The sequence below is a fragment of the Symsagittifera roscoffensis genome, chromosome 4 (genome assembly GCF_963678635.1).
Source record: "Symsagittifera roscoffensis chromosome 4, txSymRosc1.1, whole genome shotgun sequence".
NCBI lineage: Eukaryota > Metazoa > Xenacoelomorpha > Acoela > Convolutidae > Symsagittifera > Symsagittifera roscoffensis.
The window spans coordinates 53,182,654-53,206,528 of NC_087065.1; the positions used below are offsets into that span (position 1 = coordinate 53,182,654).

Sequence of the window (23,875 nt, forward strand, 5' to 3'; positions counted from 1 at the left end):
TATAAGGCAACTTTTGGTCAAATTTTTTCTCCAAAAATGGCCTAAAAAGCCTTTTTTTTCGGCCAGTTTCTTGAAAAATTTGCTTTCGGCTCCTGAGAAAAACTGTTTTTATTGAAAATGTGGACACAAAAAATTCTTAAAATGATTTGAAAGAGCTTAGAAATCAATTTTCTTTAATCCGAATTTTTTAATGAAAATTGTCCCTCCTTTTGAGAAAGTCCTAGATCCTCCCCTGCTAACACCCCATGGCTGGCTTTTGTCAACAATGAACTTCATCAAAAACGTGAGATAAAGCTCAATTTAAATTTTATTAACATCCTCAAAAATGTCTTTATCATGAAACCAAATAACTAAAGCTTTGTTTTTAATTAGCACGAAGACAGAACTTTGCTTTCTTAAACAAAAGAATACGATTATCAGCTATAAAGTTCTGAGTTGAATAAAAACTACTATCATAGACACTCTTTTACGGTCAATTCCAATGATCAAAGATAAGAACACAACTACTCGTATCAGGTGAGACCTTGAAGGTTCCGACTACTCTTTAACTGGTTTTACGCTGATCAAATCCTTGTTTTGCATCTGTGATATCTTGTAGCTGCGAAAAGTTACTCAGTTTTGTCTACAATAATACGAACATTTGCTAAATCTAGAAAACTTGGGAAAGCCTAAATCAAACTGATAGATTATAGACATTCTTGAAACTCCCGAAGCTCCAACAAGCAGTGATGATCGATGAAAAATATTTCCTAGCAACGAGTTGGGGATTCGACCCCCTGCAGACTCGAAAGTCCTTATTCGGGTCTATTTAAAACAACCTTTCTTTTCTATTTTACTTGATCCTTAATCATTTCTTAACGCACCCTCAGTATATAATCACTTTGAGGGGAGGGTGCACCGACATAACGCAGTTTTTTGGTCGAACTTTTTTCCAAAAAGGGCCAAAAAATCCAACTTTTGGGCAATTTTTTCAAAAATTTGATTGCAGCGCAAAAATAGTGTCAATAAAAAATTCTTGAAAATAGCTTCCTCCTACTAATTTGAGTGAGCTCAGAAATCATTTTGCTTTACTCCGAAGGTTTTTTTGAAAATTGCCCCCTTTTGAGAAAGTCCTAAATCCACTCCTGTTGGCACACCAAGGCTGGCTTTAGCACACAATGAACGCCATCAAAAACATGAGATAAAGCTCAATTTAAATTTTATTAACATTATCAAGATTGTCACTTATCATGAAACCAAATAAATAAAGCTTTGTTTTTAATTAGCACGAAGACAGAACTTGGCCTTCTCATACAAAAGTATACGATTATCAGCTATGAAGTTCTGGGTTGAATAAAAACTACTATCATAGATATTCTTATACTAAATCCATTGATCGTAAATTTGATCTCAAGACTAATCGTATCAGGTGAGACCTTGAGGGTTCCGACCCTTTAACTGGTTTTAGGCTGATCAAACTGATGTTTTGCGTCTTTGATATCTTGTAACTGCGAAAAGTTGTGTTAGTAAGTTTTGGCTACACTAATATGAACCTTTTTTCTGTCTAGAAAAATCGAACAAAATGTTTTAACCAAACCGATAGCTTATAGGCTTTCTTCAAACTTGCGAAGCTCCAACAAGCAGTGATTATCGATGAAAAAAATTTCCTAACACCGAGTTGTGGATTCGACCTCCTGCCGACTCAAAAATCCCAATTTAGTACTAACTAAAAACTGTTCATTTTTGCTAATTTCTCTGCCCTTTTTTATTGCACCTCGGTATATAATTGATTTGAGGGAGAGCGCGCGCCAAAAAAACGCAGCTATTACGTCAATTTTTTTTTCAAAAAGGGCCCAAAAAAGAATTTTTTGGCCAATTTCTTCAATAATTTAGTTGCGGTTCATGACACAAATTGTTTTTTTTTTAAATGGAAGTTTGGTCAAAAGAAGCTTCTTATGGTGATTTGAGAGAGCTTAGAAATCACTTTGCTGTACTCGAGAAAGCGTAGAAATCAATCTGCTGTGCTCGAATCCTAGATCCGCCCCTGCTAACAGCCCATGATTGGCTATAGTAAGCAATGAACGTCCTCAAAAACGTGAGATAAGGCTCAATTTAATTTTTAAAAACATTATCAAAAATGTCATTCATCACAAAGCAAAACAAAAAAATATATTTTTTTAATTTGCACGAAGAACGAACTCAGCCTTTTTAACAACAGAATACAAAAACCAGCTATGTAGTTCTGAATTGACAAAAACATCAAACAGATGGGTTAATCAGTTTTGACTGCATCTAATAAGTACATTTGATAAGTCGAGAGAAAGCGAATCAACTGCTTCAATTGAACCGGTAGCTTACAGGGTTTCTTGAAACTCCCGAAGCTCCAAAAAGCATTGATTATCGATGAAAAAAGATTCCGAACACCCAGTAGGGGATTCGATCCCCCGCCGAATCAAAAATCCATATTTGGTACTTGTTGAAATGTCCACTTTTTGCTAAATTACCTGACCCTAAAATTTTTCTGAGGGCACCCTCAGCCTATACTTACTTTGAGAGAGCGCGCGCCGATATAATGAAATTTTTGGGTCATTTTTTTCCATAAATGGACTAAAAATGCATTTTTTTGGCCAACTTTTTCAAAACATTGCTTGCGGCTCCTGAGAAAAAAATGTTTTTTTTGGTGAATTTGGTCAAAATAAAAAATCTTAAAGTGATATGAGAGAGCTTGGAAATCAATTTGTTTTATTCCGAAGTTTTTTTTTTTAAATTGCTCCTACTTTTGAGAAAGTCCTAGATCCGCCGCTGCTAACTCCCCTTGGCTGGCTTTAGTAGACAAGGAACGTCATCAAAAACGTGAGATAAAGCTCAATTTAAATTTTATTAAAATTATTAAAAATGTCATTTATCATGAAACCAAATAAATTAAGCTTTGTTTTCAATTAGCACGAAGACAGAACTTTGCCTTCTTTTACAAAAGTATGCGATTATCAGCTATTAAGTTCTGAGTTGAATGAGAACTACTATCATATATAAGCTTATAAGATCAAATCCAATGATCATAGAATAGAACAAGACTACTAGTATCTGGTGAAACCTTGAAGATTCCGACCACCCTTTAACTGGTTTTAGGCTGATCAAATTGATGTTTTGCATCTTTGATATCTTGTAACTGTCAGAAGTTGGGTTAATCAATTTTGTTTACATTGATACGAACATTTTCTATATCTAGAAAGCTCGAACAAAAAGTCCTAATCAAACCGATGGCTTATAGATATTCTTGAAACTCCCGAAGCTCCAACAAGCAATGATTATCAATGAAAAATTTTTCCTAACAGCGAATTGGGGATTTGACCCCTGCCGACGGAAATTTTTTCATTTGGTACGAATTGAAACACCCTCTCTTTGGTAGCTTACTTGATCCTTAATCATTTCTTAACGCACCCTCAGTATATAATTACTTTGAGGGGGAGGTTGTGCCGACATAATGCACTTTTTTGGTCAAGTTTTTTCCAAAAAAGGCCATAAAAAGCTTATTTTTTGCCAATTTCTTTGAAAATTTGCTTGCAGCGCCTGAAAAGTGTTTTTTAAAGTAAAATTTTCAAAATAACCTCTTTATACTAATTTGAGAGAGCTCAGAAATCAATTTGCCTTACTCCAATAATTTTGGATTTCTTTGATAATTATCCCCCCACTGAGAAATTTTCCTTGATGCGCCCCAAATAACATCCCATGGCTGGCTTTGGTAAACAAGGAATGTCATAAAAAGCGTGAGAAAAAACTATATTTTTATTTTTAAAAACAATATCTTAAATGTCATTTATCATGAAACCAAACATAATAATATTTGTTTTTAATTAGAACGAAGAAAAAACTTTGCGTTTTTAAACAAAGTATTCGAAACTGATCTATGTAGCTCTGATTATACCAAAAACTTCTATCATAGATTCTCTTTTATGATCGATTCCAAAGATGATAGAGTAGATCAAAACTTTTCGTATCAGGCGAGGCCATAAAGGTTCCGACTACCCTTTAACTTGTTTTAGACTGATCAAACCAAAATTCAGTGTTAAAGTTTGAGAATTAAAAAAAATAGAAAGACCAAAAGCAATTGGCCTCGTAATGTATTCAGATCAAATTCCAAATGAAAAGTGGCTCACTGTGGCGATCGATCCTTGGACCTACATTAATCAAGAAGTGTGTGCAAATCACTATTTTAGCTGGAATCTGGAATCTGAAACGAGTCTTCCTGGGCTGCCTGTTTTATACTTTGATGCAAATAGTTTACCGCAAATTATTTACGGGCGGCGATTTGTCCCGCACCAAAAAATTGTACCATATTGAAAACAATTTTGTGGTGCGGGATAAATCGCCACGCGTAAGTAATTCGAGGTAAATTTTTAGCATCAAAGTATAAAACAGGTAGGCTAGGAAGACTCGTTTCAGATTCAAGAAACCACCTGTTAAAAAAGTGATGTGCACGCATTTCTTGAGTAATGCTGGCCCAAGGATCGATCGCCACAGTGAGTCATTTTTCTTTTGAAATTTGATCTGAATCGATTACGAGGCCAATTGCGAATTTTGGTATTTAGTGCATTGAAAGCGGATTCCTCATTGTGAGCAAATTGTGCGTTGTAAGGACGCTCTACTTGATCTTTTTTTGTTCCTTCATTTTCTCTGATCGTTCTGACGAACTTTTTACAAGTTTGAATATTTGTTTCTGAATTCCAGATACTTATACACATCAAATTGATTGCTTATCCAGTGCACAGTTTAGTTTTGTCATGTAGATAAAAAAAGGTCCTAAGACGAGAATTGAAGCACGCAATTTGCTCGTAATAATGCGTTATCAGACTCAAATTATGTCCATTTAAACTTAACTTTACATGAGGGGGAGCAATAAAGTGACGGAAAAAGGAATAAAAAAATCAACTTTTTAAAAGTTTTTCGGTTTCTTTTTTAAACGACAGTCGGAACATTCAAGGCTTTGTGCTGATACGAGCAGTCTTGTTTTTAAGTTATTCCCCAACAAAAAAAGCTAAACAAATTATAATATGCTAAACCAGATATGAAGATAATAATTTTATAATAGAAATATCTGATGTATTCAGGAAAAAGCATTTTGAGAAAAATAGTCTTTTTTTAAAGATAAGCCTTTTAGCAAAAAGTATAGCCCAGAAGACTCGGAAAAATTTTAGGAATTTAAAAAAAAATTAAAAAAATCGTAAGAATTTACCGATGATGAATGATTTTAAGGTTTTAGTATGAATCATGGAATCATATTTGCCATTTTCTTCAATCTTTTTCAAACTTTAGACAAAGAAAACGAAAAAAAAATGCGAATACCTGGCCATGCAGGTTTTTTTCTAGTCATCAAAGGCTGTTTGAGTTCATCGACATAACTCGTTGTTGCATTTGCCGTGTTCGAGAAAGGCAGATAAATCAGACTCAGATAAAGGTTTGTCAAACAGTTCTGCTCCTATATTCACCCATTATCAGAAAGTAATCTAAAGTTGTAGCTCAGAAGTATAAGGAGTTTGGAGTGGACAATGAGTGTATACAGGTTGTCATTGGGAAACGTTGTGCTATGGATCCAGTTGGCGGCAATTTTGCAAGAAATATTACACTTGCTACAATGTGCAAAATTCCATTACAGCCTTTCTGACAATGGGTATCGGAAATTTTGAACAGTTTAACCTGATAAGCAGAACAGCCCCATGATCAAGATCAAGAACTCAAAAGTTACTTAAAGTTTTGGCAAAACGCAAGCATCCGACCTGTATCTCGAAACGACACCAGCTGAACAGATGCGTTCATGATGTTGCTGTGTTTTTGCAGAAGCTCCTGATTAAGATTAAGACCATTTATCCACGGGGGAAAGAACCAACACACGAGCTGTACAGCTCATCACGGCGAGCCGCTGTTGTGCCCCTGTTTAAGAACTACATGCAATTTTTTTTGGTTATTTTTCTACGAGATTAAGCTAGGAGATATATTAGGGCACACAAACTTTTCCACAGAATATGTTAACTTGATTTTCAGCCCACGCCAAAAGTGGCACACAAATAAAGGATCTTACCTAAAACCGTTTGAATTTCAACTATGTACAGATGTTACTGCAGAAAAACAAAGCTTGTTCAGCCGATGATCGAATCGGTTATGATCACATTCGAAAACACTCGACAAGATTTGTGAACGTTATCACAAAACTTTTAAACGAACATTACGAGGCCAAATCGTGCATTTTGTGCCTTTTAAGCGGATTCCGCAACAAGGACGCTCCCTTTGTTCTTCTTTTATTCTTTCATTTTCTTTGATCGCTCCGACAAAATTTTAACATGTTTAATGACTTGTCTATGGAATCCAGGAACATACAGACACAAAATTGTGTGCCTATCCAGTGCACAGTTTGGCCTCGTAATGAAAAACTGTGGACTATCTCGTGAGATAACAAAAATGTTCTGACAGTAATTTAAAACTATTTTGTGGCGCCGTTGAGATATCATCAACTTGACGTTCCAAAATGACGTTCTATGTCAATAGGCAGAGGATGACCCCCGCAAGTTTGGCAAAACAGCTTTTTTTTTGAAGCTGAAAGATTCTTTCATCAACAAAAAATCATTTCTAGTTTGCTTTAAATATTTCAGCAATTAATTGCAAGGAAAAATTAATGATTGTTTTTAGAAAACTTTAGATTTTTGGCTTTGCAATCATTTTTTGGAAGCCATGATAAAGTTTTTTGCAAGCCGGATTTCTCGCCACTAACGCTATGCGATAATTGAAAAATCGAAGTTTCGATTGCATTGATAAATCCAGTTCAGCCAAATTAGGAATTTTAACAAGGATAACCGGTTATTGTGCAAGTAGCACAGATTGTTCCGACCATAATCTTTTATAAAAGTATTTTTAGTGTTTTTTGCGTAGTGTGATAAAATGATCTAAACGGAAAACTAGAGCTTAGGAATATTCGACAATCATAGTAAAATAGGCAAATTGGACAACAGTTTTTGTAGAATAATGACTAGAAAAACAAAAAAAAATGAAAAAAAAAAAATTTGCAGCTTATTGAACTATTGAATTTTTTGATTTCAAAAAGGCGGAAAAAATTCAGAAAACTAATTTCACTCCAGAAAAACTAAGTTTTCGGGGCTTAAATTAAGCTATTGTATGCCTGTTTGCTTGCTTTATTCGCTCGAATTAAGACTAAAAGTCAAAAGTTTTAATCTTGTTTTTCTCGACTCTGGGACAATTTTATGAAACCCTTTAGGGTCGTTCGAATCACGACTGAAAAGACTTTAATATGATAGATCACATGACCCATTCCGTTGACTGTTTGTGGTACCTGATTTGGCGTGGAAAACAAAAAAACTTGAACTCACTCACCCGAATACCAAGTTCCTCCCCATTTTTCAAATGCGTCGGAACAAAAAGCTTGCAGTTGCAACATATAGTGCAAATATTGGAGTACAGGGCATCAATATCTTTAAGATGGTATAAAATTGCAATGCTGTTGGTTAAAATTTCATTTTTTGTCTGAGCAAAGAACTGCGTCGGTCTCTTTTCTTCAGAAGTCGGGAAAAAAAGAATTAAAATGTTCCGTTTCTTTCTTTAAAAAGAAAAAAACACAACGTACAGACGCTTGCTACCAGATCAAATATAACCTAAGCTACAAGATATCAAATACAGTCAGCAGGTGATGTATAATATTAAGCTCAGTTTTGGTACAAATTGCAGTTTGGTTTGAAAATTTGAGGATTTGTTTCCAGCCAATTTGGTTACCATTAAAGGTTACCATAGGAAAATTAAACAAAGAGTATTTTTGTAATAAACGTTTTGAAAGTTTTGACTTGCACATGTTTAGGCGGAACGGATTAAGAAGTCATACAGCTTTGCCTCAAATTTTCAAATTTTAATAATGAGCGAGTCACGATTTTTCATCAAATACTATTCAAATATTTATTGACTGTAGAAACATTGATGATGAGCGATTTTAGTGTCTTTATCTATCGATTTGGGTGCCTCCTGTTTATCAGTTGTTCGATCGGTGCTTCAATTTGATCACTATCCGAAGATACCCTTATCAATGTCATCGACTAACCCCCGCTTGGTCAAGGTCGGCTCAACTTCTTCGTCAACATACTCGTTTTCGTTAATCTGGTCTAGTCGAATCAGGTTCGGGTTGTGCTTCACAAGGAATCCGCTCTTGTATAGACCCAATATTAAGAGAGCCACCCAAGTTATCGAGATGAAGAGGGAGAAAAAAACTATCCACCAAGGAAACTCAGGTTGGATTATGACTGTGTTGATTTCAAAGGAACCTAAGCCGCAAACATCAAGCAATTAAATCAATCTACCGCAATAGCTTTCTTTCATTGAAAAAAGAAAACAAAACTTCACTCGGTTAAGATTCCTATAAGGAGTGAGAAATATTTGGTACCAAAATTGATTAAGAATACCCAAAAGTTCGGCTTATGATTTATTTTATCAAATATCGCAAGTACCAGGACAGTTTGGCCGATAACAATTAGTATTCAATTTTTTTTTGAAAATCGATAATTAATTAGTAGATCATTACTTAATTTTCAAACTGAGCAATGTAAAATTGAATAGGTTTCGATTTCAAATAAATTCGCAACCCAAAAAACACCAAACCTTTTTTGTTTCGGGGAAATTTGTTAGTATCTGTTTTGTAGTCGGCCTCCTTCACTTCGTAGTCCCCACCAATCCAAAACTTCTCTTTCCCTTTCACCATCTTTTTCCAAAACTGCTCTTCCAGAAACTCCACAGATATGGAAAGTGTCGTTTCTCTCTTTGAGTACAAAACGGGGATAGTGAATTTGCATTTGGCGCAAACTCCACTGGAACATCTAGAAGCGTCATCGGTTTTCTGTTCTAATTTTGCGTCTTCAGAACAATCCTGCAACATAAAAGATCTCGGGTTAAGAATGTTTCACGGAATTTATGGATGTTTATGAATTTTTAGTGTTCCAGCCAAACTGTAAGCAAAAGCCAGGGTTTTTACTTACTCTGCCCAAAATCTAGCACTAGAGTTCTGATTAAGTGTTTTAATTTGTTTGTCACTGTAACATTTATGTTGTCATAAAATCATGTTTTCAATTTTTACAAGAATGCTTCATTTCAATTTCGTCGGCCGTCGGCAACTCGCCCATCACTTCATTTTCCGTCACGCCCGCAATTTTTTGAAACCTACATGTTGGCAGGTTTCAACCCGCATCTTCTTGCGTGCCTGACCTGAATTGCAGCGCGAAATGAAGTTGAAAAAATGAAGTTGAAAAAAGATCGAAATGAAGTTGAATTATTTTACCAGCTACATACATGAAACAAAATCTAAATTAAACGGCTGAAGGGAATTTAAAGTAGTAGAATATTCTCGAGAGGAAACGAATAAAGTCAATTTTTAAAATTATTATGATCTTTACTAACATGTTTTTAATGAAATGGGCTGTAGCTTAAAACAGTTCGTAAAAGCCCTCATTTTCTTCCAGGCAGATAGGTATTGAAAAACTGCTTATAAAATATTGTAATACTGAATGGTGGCATTTAATTTATGCTTCTAGGTTTAAAATCATTTTGTTTTAGGTAATAAAAAGCCTGTAATACCCTCAGGGAAATCAAGCTAATAGATAATTAAACAGTTCGAAAAAGTAAAACCCAAAAAACTTTAGGTAAATTGTCTATTTCCGTTAGATTTTTGGGTGATTCATGTTTACGTTTGAAAAATAATGCTCTTAAGATTCCTTTTTGCAATTTCACAATTTTAGTTAGGTGAGGTTGGATCGTAATCATAACTGATTGCCGGTTCACAAAAGCTTCGAAAAATTGAAGATTCTGCTGTTCAGAGAAGAAAAATCTAGTCTTCCACGTAATGCCTGAAAACTTGGTCAATTTTTGCATACCTATTCAATATGTGGTTTGAAAGAACTTTTTTGTTGTTGTTTACAATAACCCCGAAATACTTACAAAATTTGTAACTTGAACTGAAGTAGCAAAAGAAAAGTAATCTTTCGAAAAGTTATTATGGAAAATCATAATTGAATTCACCTGGATTGACACTCATGCTGTTTTTGACGCCATTTTTTTTTTACTTTTTCTAAAGAGAATTTAAAATTATCACATCTATATTTGTTTCATAACGTAGTATTATCAACAAGTAGCACGATCTTAGATCTATGAACTGTACTGGGAACATCACTTTTGTATTAAAACAAAAATGAATCTGTTACTTTTGTGTTAAAACAAAAATGAACTTGGGCTCCACATGCCAAAGAACGCAAGGGTAGTTTTTTTATCTGTTTGAACAAATTAATACCTGTTTCAAATTTTTCTGAGGAAATTCATGAAAACAACTTCTATTTTCATAGATTTTTCTATTTTTGTCGGTATATTCTCCTAGCCTCGTTCTTTTACTCGGGATATGTTCAATTCATAGTCGAAAGATAGTGGAGTGTCTATCTATCCGATCAAGCTACTTTTTGTTGTTTAATTGTGTTTTTGAAGGTCTGAAATGCCCTATGGTCTGAAATGGCAATAAGTGGCGTCCCACGCAAAAAAAACTTTAAAGCATCTCTATCAACTGTTTTGAGGTCTCACCCGCTACCCCAGCTTTTTTTGCCACGGCAGCTTCTTTTAATCTCTAACCATTCTAATCTGATCATTAGTTTAAAGATAAAGAAAAAAAATGATTGATTGAACCCAACAATGACCTAGTATACATGATGTTTTCCGTTTTTCTTTATTTCTTATTATAAAGAAAAAAATGGGGCGGCTTGATTTCAAGATGTTGAAAAACTGAAGACTATATTTTTTACCCACTTCGCTGCTGCTCTATTTTCGTCCAATCCAAACTTACTTTCCGCCAATGTAGTTCTCCCGAAACTGCGTTGTAAAAACTATATCGTCTGCGTACCCAGGAAAAACCTGGCAAATAGCTTATCATTGAGTCCATTAGTCGCTGTCATTCGTTGGGCATCTCGCCTAGCCCAAAAAGTCCCGTTCCAAATTGGCAGGTACTCGAATAGTTTTCAACTCGTTAAGTTTCATTTCGTTTAAGTTAGTATTCCCACTAATATCCATTTCTACATTGTCTACCATTTCGTTTTTGTTAGGAAATTAGTATCTATTTTAATAAAATTTCGATTTTTTAGCTACAACTTTAGGGCTATCATTACTGAGCCGTCACATGTCGCTGTCAATATCGTCGGTAAAGTTCTAGCGTGACTCTTTTAGAAAGTTTTTATGCACATTTCTTTCTTGAGTAATACATGTATTGGAATTTGTTTGTATCGCAGAAAACCGTTTGAACTTTTAACGACAGTTGCACAGTGTTAGCCAAGGTATCCTTTCAACTCGGCTGTTCATGTAAGACCCGTCAACTTGTTTTTTCAACTGTACAGTTCAAATACACAAAGCTTCGAAAAATGATTTTGATAAAGTCCTCTGTAGTGCTATAGGATATATCCTTCACCTCATCCGATTTTGTTCGGATAATTAGAAGTATAATCCTTTGCTTAAAACTCTTGCCATTTTTTGTGAGGTACGAAAGACACGGGGCTGGCGCAATCCATCTGTAATTTCTATTTCCTGCAGTTTTTGACAATTGTTTTAACAAGTAATGTTGCTGAGCAAATACTAAATTAAGAATAAATGTATGTACAAGTTGCATATACAAGTTTGAACTATAGTTGTATATGATAGAAGGAAAGTAGCCGAGCGTATACACAGTGCGTCCTGACGGGTTCGGCGTAGGTTTGAACCCTTTTCCTCTCTTTTGCTCCATTACGAGGCCAAACTGTGCATTTTAAGAATTGTAAGTGAATTCCTCAACAAGGTCCTTGCTTTTGTTCTTCTTTTGTTCTTTCAATTTCTTAGATCGTTCCGGCAACATTTTGACGTGTCTAAAGACCTATCACTCAAATCCAGGAAAGTACAGACACAAAATTGTGCGCCTATCCAATGTACAGTTTGGTCTCGTAATGTCAAATATGCGCCGAACTTCACGGAACATAAATTTACGCTCAGTAACCGGTTTCAAACCCCACAATTTTTTTTCTGTTTTGTTTAGCTATTTAAATTAGTTCATAAAATGATCTTGGCCGACGTTGACTGACAGGTTTTCTTCCTTCAAAAAAACGGGTTTTGCCAAAATGTGATACTTAATCCGAAATACAATTGTAGTGTTATAGAACATGTTCTTCACCTCATACAATTCTGTTCGGATAATTAGAAGCCGAATCCTTTGCTTAAAATTTAAGCCAATTTTGTGAGATACGAAAGACACGGGGCCAACGCAATCCATCTGTTATTTCGATTTCCAGCAGTTTTTCTATTTTTTTTTAAAAGAAAGGTTGCTGAGCAAATAATAAATTAAGAACAAATGCAGATATCAGTTGCATATGCGAGTTTGAATTATAGTTGCATATAATACAAGGATAGTAGCCGAGCGTATACACAGCGCGTCTGGGTGGATTCGGCGTATGCTCGAATCCATTTCCAAATCCAAGCAATTGCATATCAATTTCCGAACCCCAAGACAATTTCCTTTTCTAAAATTCAAATATGCGCCGAGTTTGATGGAACATAAATTCACTCTCAGTAATCGGTTTTGAACCCCCCCCCCCTGAAAAACTTTTTCTGCTTTATTTAGCTATTTAAACTAGCTCAAAAAACGGCTCTGACTGACCTTGATTAACAAGATTTTGTCTATCAAAAAACCTTGTTTTGCCAAAAATGCAATATTTATTCCAAAAAACATTTTTTGGCCTGCTTTTTTTATTAGCACCGGAAACAGCAAAAAACGTTCAGAGCAAACAACACAGTAATTGTGAAGTTCATCAGCGCGAACCCAGCAACCCATTCAAATACAGCAGCCATTGAAACGACACAGCTCCAGTATGTCAGTCCTAAAATGGATATGTACTCTTCTAATTGAAAAATCAGATAAGTGCATTGGTAACTTCTCTAGAAAAAATGCAGGAGCAAAAGAAGGCGATTTCAAGAAGGAGTTCCCTCATTGATCCGATTTCACACCAAAACAAGCAGATGGGCAGTTGTCTGCAAGCATGTGTTACCGAGAGCCTGGATGGTGAGAGTGTGCACTGGACTTTGAAGATGAAGCAAGTCGTTTAAACTGCGACAAATTCGATCAGTTTTGCATACCAGGAAACTGTAAGAAACACCCATATCACACCTTTTGTGATCTTGCCGAGAGAGAGAGAGTCGAAATTTAAATACGAAAAGTTATCATTACTTGAGCTGAATGTTTGCTACCGTGAATGTGCCAATCTTGATTCCGTGTTCTGTTTGCTCCTTTCTCTAATGATTTAATGGCAAAACACAGTAAAAGGTTCTGGACACTTTTTCTCTCAAACTTCTTATTTTAAAAAAAACCAAGAGACTCAGTTTTTGTGAGATTTTGGGCAAAAATGTTTGAATCAAAGATAAAAGCATGTGTTATTTTTTAGTGAAATTTTAAAAGGACTTTTTAGCAAAAATAATGTGCTCGACCGAAAAGCTTGAAAATTTTATTCTAATCAATATCAATTCAAAAGCACAATTATAAAACTTAGTTTGAACTCCGACGATCTCAGGTTTACTCCGAGTGGTTAAAGTGACTTAGAATCAATTTATGAGTCTCCCCTAAATCTACCCGAAATATTTTGTTGAGAAATTATATCCGCCGCATCCATTTCTTTGCTTAAAACCATTAATTGTTTTTATTGTCGCTGCAAGCTCATTGTATCACGCTCTAGAAAAACTACGCGCTTCACTCCGAAATAAAAATTGTTGATACTTACTTAGCCATACCTGATCTATGTTCTGAACTGAACGCCGTTAACCCCCGTAAGAGTGTACAACAGTACTTTGAGTCATTTTTATACCATTACTCGAATACAGTGATTTGCCACGACGTCATAAATATTTCAGTTACTAGGCATCGCAGCAGTAACTTCGACCCTTTGTCCGAGTACAAAATTGTAGCCATCCTGAAACGCTATTGAGCAAAATTTAGTGCAATCGTGTTTTGTCAATGATCCCGAACTGAGGAACAATTTCAGAAATTGAAAAGTTCAGGAATTGCAACGATCAGTATAGTCAATCATTTGATATCGAAACGTAAAGCTATGGAGCTATGGATGAATTTTTGCTTGGCAATTCACCAGCCCGATAAGCTGGGATCAAAAGTTCGGTATCATTCGCAGATACGGCAAAAACCTCAAAACACTTGTTGCTGAGACGAAGAGGAAAAATCAACCTAAAAGCAGCGGGCGTTTTTTTACGCAACCCACTCTCATCTTAGTCACCTTGCAGGAGCACCTAGCCGGGTTTTATAGAACTTTACCTGATAGGCTTCATCTGGCAGTGGCCAAATAGGTTGTTGTAATTGTATTACAGGGCCTTAAAGTCTTTTCTGTGTTTTTTTTTGTATTTTGTTGAAGTTTGATACACCCTTCTCTCGAATTGAAAAGCATATAGTTAATATTTGCCACAATGAAACAGGAAGTACAATAAAGTTTTAAGTCTCGCTTTAAATTTGAAATTGAGCTCCTCAATGTTCACAAATATATAAAAAAAGAAGCCATCGTGAACAAAAAACGAAAATCAATAGGAAAGATTTACATCCAGAATGCGAATGTTTTCCTGAAAAAAAAACTTTTTTCAAAATGATAAGTTAAATCAAATAGTAGAAAAGTAAACTAAAACAGATAAAACTTGCGAAGAATTGGAACGATGGCCTGACCTGAAGACAAAGAGACACGATGAGGTAACTCAGAAAGCTTGGAGCTATGTAGGATCTGAAAACAAGCAATAGACGTTTCATCGCGTTAGGGGAAATGGCTTCTTCGAAAATTTCCAAAAACCTTAAAAGTCAAATTGGTCTAGGGTCTCAGGTCAGAAAAAAAACAATCTCAATAAATTCCCGTCAAAAGAAAAAAGTTGTCGTTGGCTAGAATATAAACAGACGAAATCGAGAGGCAAAATGAAGCTTGAATGCGTTTACTAAAGCTGGAATACAAGGAGCTCAAAAACAAGCAGAGATTGGAACAAGCACAAATCCACGAGGAGAACAGAAAAATTATATTGAAGCCAAAATAGCTAAAGTGAGCTGGAGGAGGACTCCGACTAAGTTAACTCGTTTGCTTGCTCTGTAGCTCTCACAGGAAAACAGCAGACAAACGCACAGAAACTTGGGTCGAAAACGTGCTACATTGGAATCCAGAAGTGACCGTAATCAAACCGACCGCATAAAGTTCTTGATTGACTACTGTTCAAAATAAGGTACCGTTGGTGTTACGCCTAATCAGATGGTTTATCTTAAACAATTAGGCCCTCCCATGATTTCTAAATCTTTTAAGCAGATTGCTGCCGGCACTGATACTCAGCAAAATATAGGCAATTATAAGTCAACTAGAATTCGAAATATAACACAACCACACCGGTTTTCAAATGCTAATCAGTGAATTAACCCTGAGCCTACCACGTTTATTTTTTGAAAATGTTTAATCAATTTTGTATTTAAATTTATCTCCTCATACTGTAGGTCACCCCTGTAGGTCATCCCACCTACATCAGTCAGCTTTATAATCCAAACCACGAATAGTCGTTATCTGCAACTGTAACTACGATCCCTGCAGTTTGTAACCCGTTAGCTTTGAATGAAACATCTCACATTTTTGAGACAATTATACCTGTTGCCCCTACAAAATCCATAATGTTCCCGCACAAGAGCGGTGGAGCAATTCATTTTTTCACTCCGCCACAATAGCAAAAACTCTTGCAACTAACGATTGCTTCGGATTTTTTTTATTGCTCATCGGTTCATCAGCTGTTTTTTTTAATCCTGTCGCATCGTGCTTAGGCAAAAAACCCGAATTATGTCAATCCGTCATGGCAATCGTTATCCGTTCGAGACTTAGCCAAAGTCTTGGCATCGAATTGGAAGAATCCATTACCCAAATGGAAACTTTTCAAATATGCTGGTAATCCGTTGGAAGGGTATGAATTGTTAGGTAGGTGTCTGAGTGAGGTTGATTCTCAATCAGCTCTTTTGGATGAAGTAAAGTTGATGTACCTTAAAACATTGGTAACTGGGAAAACTAAAATTGCAATATTCAGGTCGAATGTACAGGGATGCACTAAGGGTCCTTGATTGAAAATATGGGCAACCTCAAACCGTCGTGAGCACCCACCTCAAAAAATTTAACAGCGAAAGATGCACAATTTTAAAAGCATTTATATTTTGCTTGTGGTTTATTTTATTTCAAGTCTTGTTTGTGTCTTGCATCGTTGTCATATCAGAACGGTCTTAAAAAACAGCCATCTTGATTGAAGCCTTATGTAAATGGCCTCCGAACATGAATCAGTCAAAAAAATTGGGGTTCCTTTATGGGGTTGAAAAAATTTAAGGAAAAGAACCCTACACAAGGGCGTAGTTTATTGCGGCTAAAAAAAACGCTGTTTCTCCTGTCTCCAAGCTGTTGACATCTTCCGTGATTGCCCGAAGGCTAGGAAACGCACTAAATCTGAGTGCGAAAGTACGTACAATGTTTTTTTTGGATGGTGCGGACCGCTTTTTTTCTTGTCGAAAGGAGAAAAACAAGTCGTTTACCGGAAAAACTCTGGCGCAAAAATCAATATCGTCTTGTTTTGCACCCGTGCAGGACGTTAAAAGTCTTTTCAAGGTTATTGATGCAAGTGTTTCATCTAAGTCAAAAACTGATAACGCTCTCCAATTATATGATTCCGCGAGCAATCACATCTGGCTTTCAACGATTTTTGTTTCGACTGAGATAGTCAAGGTCTTACTATCCGCTGACAAAGATAAAATCGATTATACTTCAAAGTACCCGCTTGCGTAAATGAGAAAGTTAATGTTGGGTCTCAAAAGGTTGATGTTCCGGCCCTCCAAGAAAATTATTCGTACCTGGAACCAATAAAACATGCTCGGTCTAGTTATTATCACCACACACGCCCGCTCGATTGGATTCATGATGCAGATAGGAAAACTCCAATTGCTGTTTGCTTGCCAGTAGGATGAGTATTGAGTGGCCCACTCCCCTCATCGTCTGGGTGATAATCATCATGTTTCAAATGCAAAAATGAAGACGTGGAATTTGTTTTTCAGGTTAAAGCGTGGTATGATTTAGAAGATGAGAAAATTACAAGCAAGCTGATGCTTGTTCGGCAGCCTAACAGCGAGCACATAACCTTCTTGAATCAACAACTTACCATGATGGTGAACGGTATTGGTTAGGATTGTTATTGGCCAATGATAGCAGTTCTTTACCCATGAATTACCACTCAGCGCTGGCCCAGATCAAGACGCTTGGATAACGACTCGAGAAAGATTGTGGTTTGAGGAGTAAATACACTGAGACAAGGAAAATGGAACTCGATAAAGGTTATGTTATTCTGGTTGAATCGCACAATCCGCAGCTCCAGTCTGCCCCTGAATAAGACTTACCCAACAACCTGTTCTTAACTCAAACAAGCCAGCTAAGGTTCGTCAGGTTTTAAGTGGCGCGTCAAAATTTCACGGTTAAACTTTAAACAAATCTTAGCTCATTTGGTCTGAATTATTGCAAAACTTGTTACACATGATAATGCTCTTCCGCCAACATCAATTTGCCGTATCCACGAACAGGGAGGATATGATACTTCAGTTTGGGGTTGAGCACCCCTTGTGATCAATCTTCATTGCTTTTCTTGTGGCGCGAGGATACTCATCGTATGTGGAAACTCTCAGTATTCCTCGCATAATTTCGGTGCTCCCCGACGTGCGCGAATTTCGCACTTCATCAAACCACCAGGCATAACGTTGAAAAACTTCCTGAAGCACCTAAAGCAGTATGTACTAGTTTCTACATGGATGGTTACACGAATTTGATGATGCAATGAGACTAAGCAAGGATCTGGCGAACCTCCTTAAATTGGGGGATTTCCGTCTCACCAATCTTGTTAGCAAGGTTTCATTGGTTTTCGATACTGGTGGTTTGGTGGCTTCCTACACGATAAGGGCGCGCCTGCTTCTAAAGGACATTTGGGGCATAACTGGGCAGCAATGTGATGATCCATTAATAGAAGCGCTACGGAAGCAGTTCATTGAGCGGCATTCATGTCTGTTTTGTCCTTGGTGAAATAGTGCTACTTCGGTAATCAATTTGATCAATGTGAGCTCCATATTGTTAGCTCGCGAGATGTGTTTTGCGCGGCTGGTTTCCTTTTTGCCCGCATCATTAAGACACGAAAAACCAAATTTGCGTAGTATATTGGTAAAGCAAAAAGTAGCCCCGATGAAGGCTTTGCCCTTTTCGAAGCTGGAATTACATTCAGTCTTGCTGGCATCCAAGTTGAAGGAAGATATACTACGGGCACTTTCAATCAAGGTAACCAGCACCTTTTTTGTGAACCGATAACACCACGTCGACAAATTAAGGACTTTTGTCGCAAACCGTCTTTCTGAAAAAAAAAGAACTCACAACTGTGAAGAAATGGTTCCATATAAAATGGAGATAATCCGTGGAGATAATCTCGCGGACACTGGGACACGCGGAATATTGGCGGAATGCCTGGAAGAAAGCAGTTGGGTCAGGGGACCAAGCTTCCTTGTAGGCTATGAGTACTTGTCAAACCATATCTGGATGTTGTTATCAATATCCTTTCAAAAGTCTGTGGTTAAGACCATCGACAATTTCACCACATGCTCTCACGAGCATTTCGAAGCAGTCTGAGTCCGTATTTGGTCGAAGAAAGTATAGTAGTCATAAGAAACTGCAGCGATACGTTTGCTTTATGTTGAGGTTTTTGCCGAAACACAAGCACTTGCGCGGGCCTACTGCTCAAATAGCGGACCCGACCATGATAGAAATTGCGAAAGACAAATTATTACTTTTAGATTTAATTAAAAAGCACCAATGGTTCCAAGTTGACAAATTTTTGCTTTCAATTTGTTTTTCGGACAACCTTGAGACACAGACTCGGTCTGATAATTTAGGTTTTGCATTCCAAAATTTTTCCACAAAAAGCTCAATTGCTCTTTTAAATAAGTTTGTGTGTCGGATTTTTTGTTACCAATTGTAACTTGAATTCAGTACGTGACCATCTGCCAGTGAATCTACGCAAGCGAATTGCTAATAACCAATCACACCGCTGTTGATCTTATGGTTCATAATTACATAACAAAGATATTTACGTATTAACACCAGCGGATATTTAGTTCATGAACATTTATCAACCGACTATGAAATAGATAGCTTTGTCTACCCTACCCAATAAATGTTTCATACAAGTACAGTTTTAAGTAGGCTGGTAAAAATGTAGGCGCTATGTTGTTTTTGCTCCTAAGATAGCTAGTTTCTTCTGGATTCGATACAAAAGTTATCAAGGCTGGTTTTAGCGTTTTCTTTCGGGTTTCTTACCCAAAAACTTTCAAGATTTTTTGTAAATGGTTTTATGAAAACTTTTTTTGCCAGAAAATTTTATGTGATAAGGGCAAAATTTACAGAAAATGTGCAAAAATAATTTTTGATCCTAGCTCGAAATTTTAAAATTAAACTTTGACGTCGTTTTTCTGGCACGCTCTTTCTGCTCAGGAGTAATATGACATCGTTAAAACACCTGTAATAAATACACTTTTGTTCCCTAAAAGGGATAGAAAAGTGACTGATACCCTTTGCGAAGTGATTGGGTCGAAACTTGATTTTCAGCAAATTGTACACGTTTTATTGTTTAACCCTGGCAAAAAGTACAGCCAATGAAGTTGCGAACGCTTTTTAAAAGTGAAAAGTACCTGGATTTTGAATTTTTCCTGGTCGTGGGGAACATAAAACACGACATCGGTTTCTCCAATTTGTGATTCCTTCAAATTTGACAGCTGAACACTATAAAACATCCGATTTCTAGCCTTTTCATAGTTGGTATTCAGAAGAACTGAAGGGTTCAAAGCCACAACTTTCAACTGAGCATCGTACTTCAATGTAAGATCGGTGCTAAAAGTCTCCTCGCGGTCGATTTGTTCCCGATTTGCCCAAGTGAGACGGTAACTGAACTTGAATTCATTAAGTGTTGTTTCGCCTAACGCTAATTTTTGCACTGAAAGAACGATGTTGATATATGCTTTCGTGAAATATTTTCCCGCCACAAATTTGCACCATATGAATGAACCTGAAACGATAAGCGTCCAAATCAGTAGCGGGTTTAGGGGGGGGGGGTTGGGACGCCCTTTCTTCTCAGGGAATCGACCCTCTGTCGACCCAAATGGTTCCCCTTCGTACTATTTTGAGATATCCATTTTTGGCTGGCTGACCTTAAAGTTTTTCTATAGGCGCCTTGGGCGCCAATCTATAATAGCTTTGAGGGCGGAGCGCACGCCGAAAAAACGCAATTTTTTGGTCGAAATTTTCCAAAAAGTGCCTAAAAACGCCTTTTTTTGGCCCTTTTTCAAAAATTTGCGACCAATTTTTCAAAATTATTTTGAAAATCCGCCCCCCTCGAGAAATTCTTAGATCCGCGCCTGGTCTAAATAGAAAAAATTGCCTTCATAGATCCTCTGCAAATCGCAGAAACAACGCAGTTATTGTTATTTAAATTGTTAAATTATAAAGTAATCGAATAAAAAGCACTTTTGGTTAAAATCTTTGTTAAAAATTGCAGCAATGAACGTTTGTCATGATCCGCGGCCTATGACGGAAGTGTACCACATTGTTCTTGCCGAATGAATCTCAATCTCTGAAAAAAACGGCTAATTTATTGCGATCTTTGTATAAATATAAAATTCGTGCTCTTAGGATATAAAATTTTCGTATTTCCGATGATTTTATGAAAATTTCCGTACTACGACAGAGAAGAAAAAATGTTTCAAACACTCAAAACTTATTACGAAGGAAAAAATTAATTTTGAAAAAATAATACCAAAGTATGTGTCGCGTGTTATTGAACCTTAAAATGTTTTAAATGCATCAAAACATTTAAATCTACACAAAATTTCAAAACGTTTCATAGAAGTTTATCGTGTACATTACCGTCTTTGCGACATGAAACGATGTTGCCGGGAGTCGAAGATGCCTTTATTAAACCCAAATTGCTTCCACCTAAGTTGATTTCCAAATTTCCTTCCACGAAACTCTCCTCTTGACCAGAAAGAGTTGTCACTTCAATTGCCAGTGTCATATTCGGCTTTTTCTGGTCTAAAATAACCTGCTGGCGTTTTGGCTTAACACTCAACTTGACATCAGCTAAAGGCCCAATCGAAAACTCAATTTCTTGGGAAATCTGCGGAGCAAGAACCGGGTTGCCAATAGACGGTTTTGAAAGTCTTAAATAGCCTGCAGAAATTCTGGTATCTGCGTTTACGACCATTGTGGATCCAAAAAATTCTGGGAAGTTGCCATAGACAAAAATGTCAGCTTCTTGACTATCATTTTGTTGCGGTCCGAACTCGACATACTGTAGTTTAGTTGATACATAAACAGTATTCATTTTTGGCGTGTCTACGAACTGTTTGGAGAATTTGACTCGTACTGTGAAGTCACTGGCAAAGTTCCATTTCTGAATTGCTGGAAGTTTATCTGGCTCGAACGGATCAATTATCGGTATTCCTCTGTTTTCCATAGTTATTTTTATTTTTTGGCAGAATTTATATTGGGATCCATATTCTGGACAAATAGGGTCAACGCCATAATTCGTGAACAATACGCGCTTCGGAATGGTATCCACGTGAATCAGACGAATGTATGAATTTGAATAATACACATGTGAGTTTTGGGCATTTTTTCCAGGGTCCCCGATGACCAAGTCATAGAACCCGTTTCCATCCAGGTCAGTTTTGGCGTCCCCGATGCTGAATCCAAAAAGTTGAGACTTAACAGGATTCATAGATATGATTTCTTGTAGAATTGCAGGGATCTCGCTTTGACGCGATGGATTTGAATAGACTGTACTAAGCGATCGTCCGTCGAATAAATATACTTTTCCTACTCCATTGTTGTATCCATTGTTTTCGTTTAATGATGTTACCAAGATGTCTTCTCGACCTAAAATGGAAATTAATCATTTTTGGGATTCTAAAAGTGTTGCAAATTTAGAAAACTGAGAGAACAAGTCCAATTTAAAAAGGTTCCGATTGCGTAGCTATTAAGAATTTTGAGGCTGACCATTTCAGTGCCCGAATATCGCAATCGATCGGGCAATGTCACCTGACAGTTGCCGATTTTGTAGTCTCGAATTCCGGTTTTTTCTATAAAAGAAAATCTCACTCTCCCGTATACTGTATAACTTCCAGGAAATTACTCTCAAAACTGATTAGCTCAAAAAATTATTTTGTTTTGTTCTTTTCCGCATATAGAGTTCTTTTTTGAATGTAAACTGTTATCGACAATGAGAGCAGAATCTCGTTTTCTGCACACATGCAGTAAATAAATTGATCAGTAAATTAAGAAATCAAGTTACGGTTTAAAACAAAAAAAAGACTATGTCATTGTTTTATTTCAACAGAAAATAGGGTCGTTCTGATGTCATTTTTGCGGCCCCCAGTTTGCTTGACATAATTTTATTATGAGCGAAAATTTGAACTCGAGAAAAATTTCTTTCAGTGTCACCAAAAATACTGTAAGCAAAGGAGCGTGGCTTAACATAGAACATTTTTGATGGCAATTTCTCTTTAGTGTAACAATCTAAAATTCCAGCAATAATAAAAGTAATTGACACAAAAGTTCCTTAAAATTATATTTAAAATCTTGATTCTCAACACAAATTCGTAAGACGAAAAAAAAACTTCAAAAATTCAAATTAGGAAACATAATATACAAGAAATTGGTATATCAGACAAACTTATTGTTTGCTTTCAAAGTATCAACACAAAAAATTTTTTGAAATCAGCATATAGATTGAAGCTGTAAAATCAACAACGAGATTGAAGCTGTAAAATTTCGAAAAAACAGTTACAATGGATAGGAACAACTGCGGATTTAGTGGAGGGGGTGATGGACAGACACATTTTTGTCGAGACCGGTAACAGTCCTGCCCCCTGTAAAAACTACACATTTCTCGGTCGAAATAAGTGTTTTCTGCACTTCGTCGTTTTGGAATCGGGATCTTCTTCGGAGAAGTCTGGGTGACTGGCTTCTTCGCCCTGTCCCCCTGTCCCCCCTACCCCTCGTAATATTGGTGTTACCTCCTCCTCCTCTGGGCCTTTTGACAGTCCTCGGCAGAGCACTTGGTGAAGCCTCCGGTTTCATTCCCAGTTATTCGTCCGAAGTATTCTAAATCGTAGCCACAACATTCATATGAGTTGATCCGCCCGTAAACGCACTTATTACTAAACCGTTCCCCAAAAACATTGACTGCATTTTTTCCCTCATTGGCCGTGTTGTATGGCGGGTAATTGTCGTAAGTCGCGTGATCCCAGGATCCTGAGATGATTCAAGACTCTTATGTGGTGGTGTCCCCTCCTTCCTCTTTTATTTCCATTGGCGTGGCCCTCAGCGATGACATTTCATCCCCAGTGGATTGCGGCTCCTGAGTTTCTATTTCTTGCGAGTAGTTGTTTTCAATCTCCTCCATGTCTTCTACGCCCTCCTCGGCTGAAGACAACTCAACCGGACTATCAGAAATAACTGTTGTTTCCATCCTGAGCGCGCTTCTCACCTCGGAACTTGAAATTGGGACAATATCCTCTTTAGACAACTTGTTATCCAGCAGTGACGCCTGAAGCTCATTCTTCGCCTAGTCGGGCTGACTATTATCCGCCGCCCGCTCCGATACTAATGGGATTGGTCTTGTCTGAACTTCTGAGTTCTCGACCGGGCTCTCAGTAGACATGAGTCCCTCTGGCGAGCTGTCTATCGTTATCGGGTTGTCTGCGGTCCCTCTGGCATCTACTAGT

General features: G+C 36.9%; 1 protein-coding gene across 1 annotated transcript; it reads right to left on the reverse strand.

The window, feature by feature from the left end:
- Nucleotides 1-7,832: 7,832 nt before the first annotated feature.
- LOC134844636 (uncharacterized) lies at nt 7,833-21,634 on the reverse strand. Its single transcript, XM_063861417.1, has 4 exons — nt 21,015-21,634; nt 19,784-20,157; nt 8,629-8,893; nt 7,833-8,294 (listed from the first exon to the last, which is right to left on the reverse strand). Exons 1-4 carry the CDS (start codon nt 21,601-21,603, stop codon nt 8,038-8,040), a joined length of 1,485 nt encoding a protein of 494 aa, XP_063717487.1. The 5' UTR covers nt 21,604-21,634; the 3' UTR covers nt 7,833-8,037.
- Nucleotides 21,635-23,875: the final 2,241 nt, after the last annotated feature.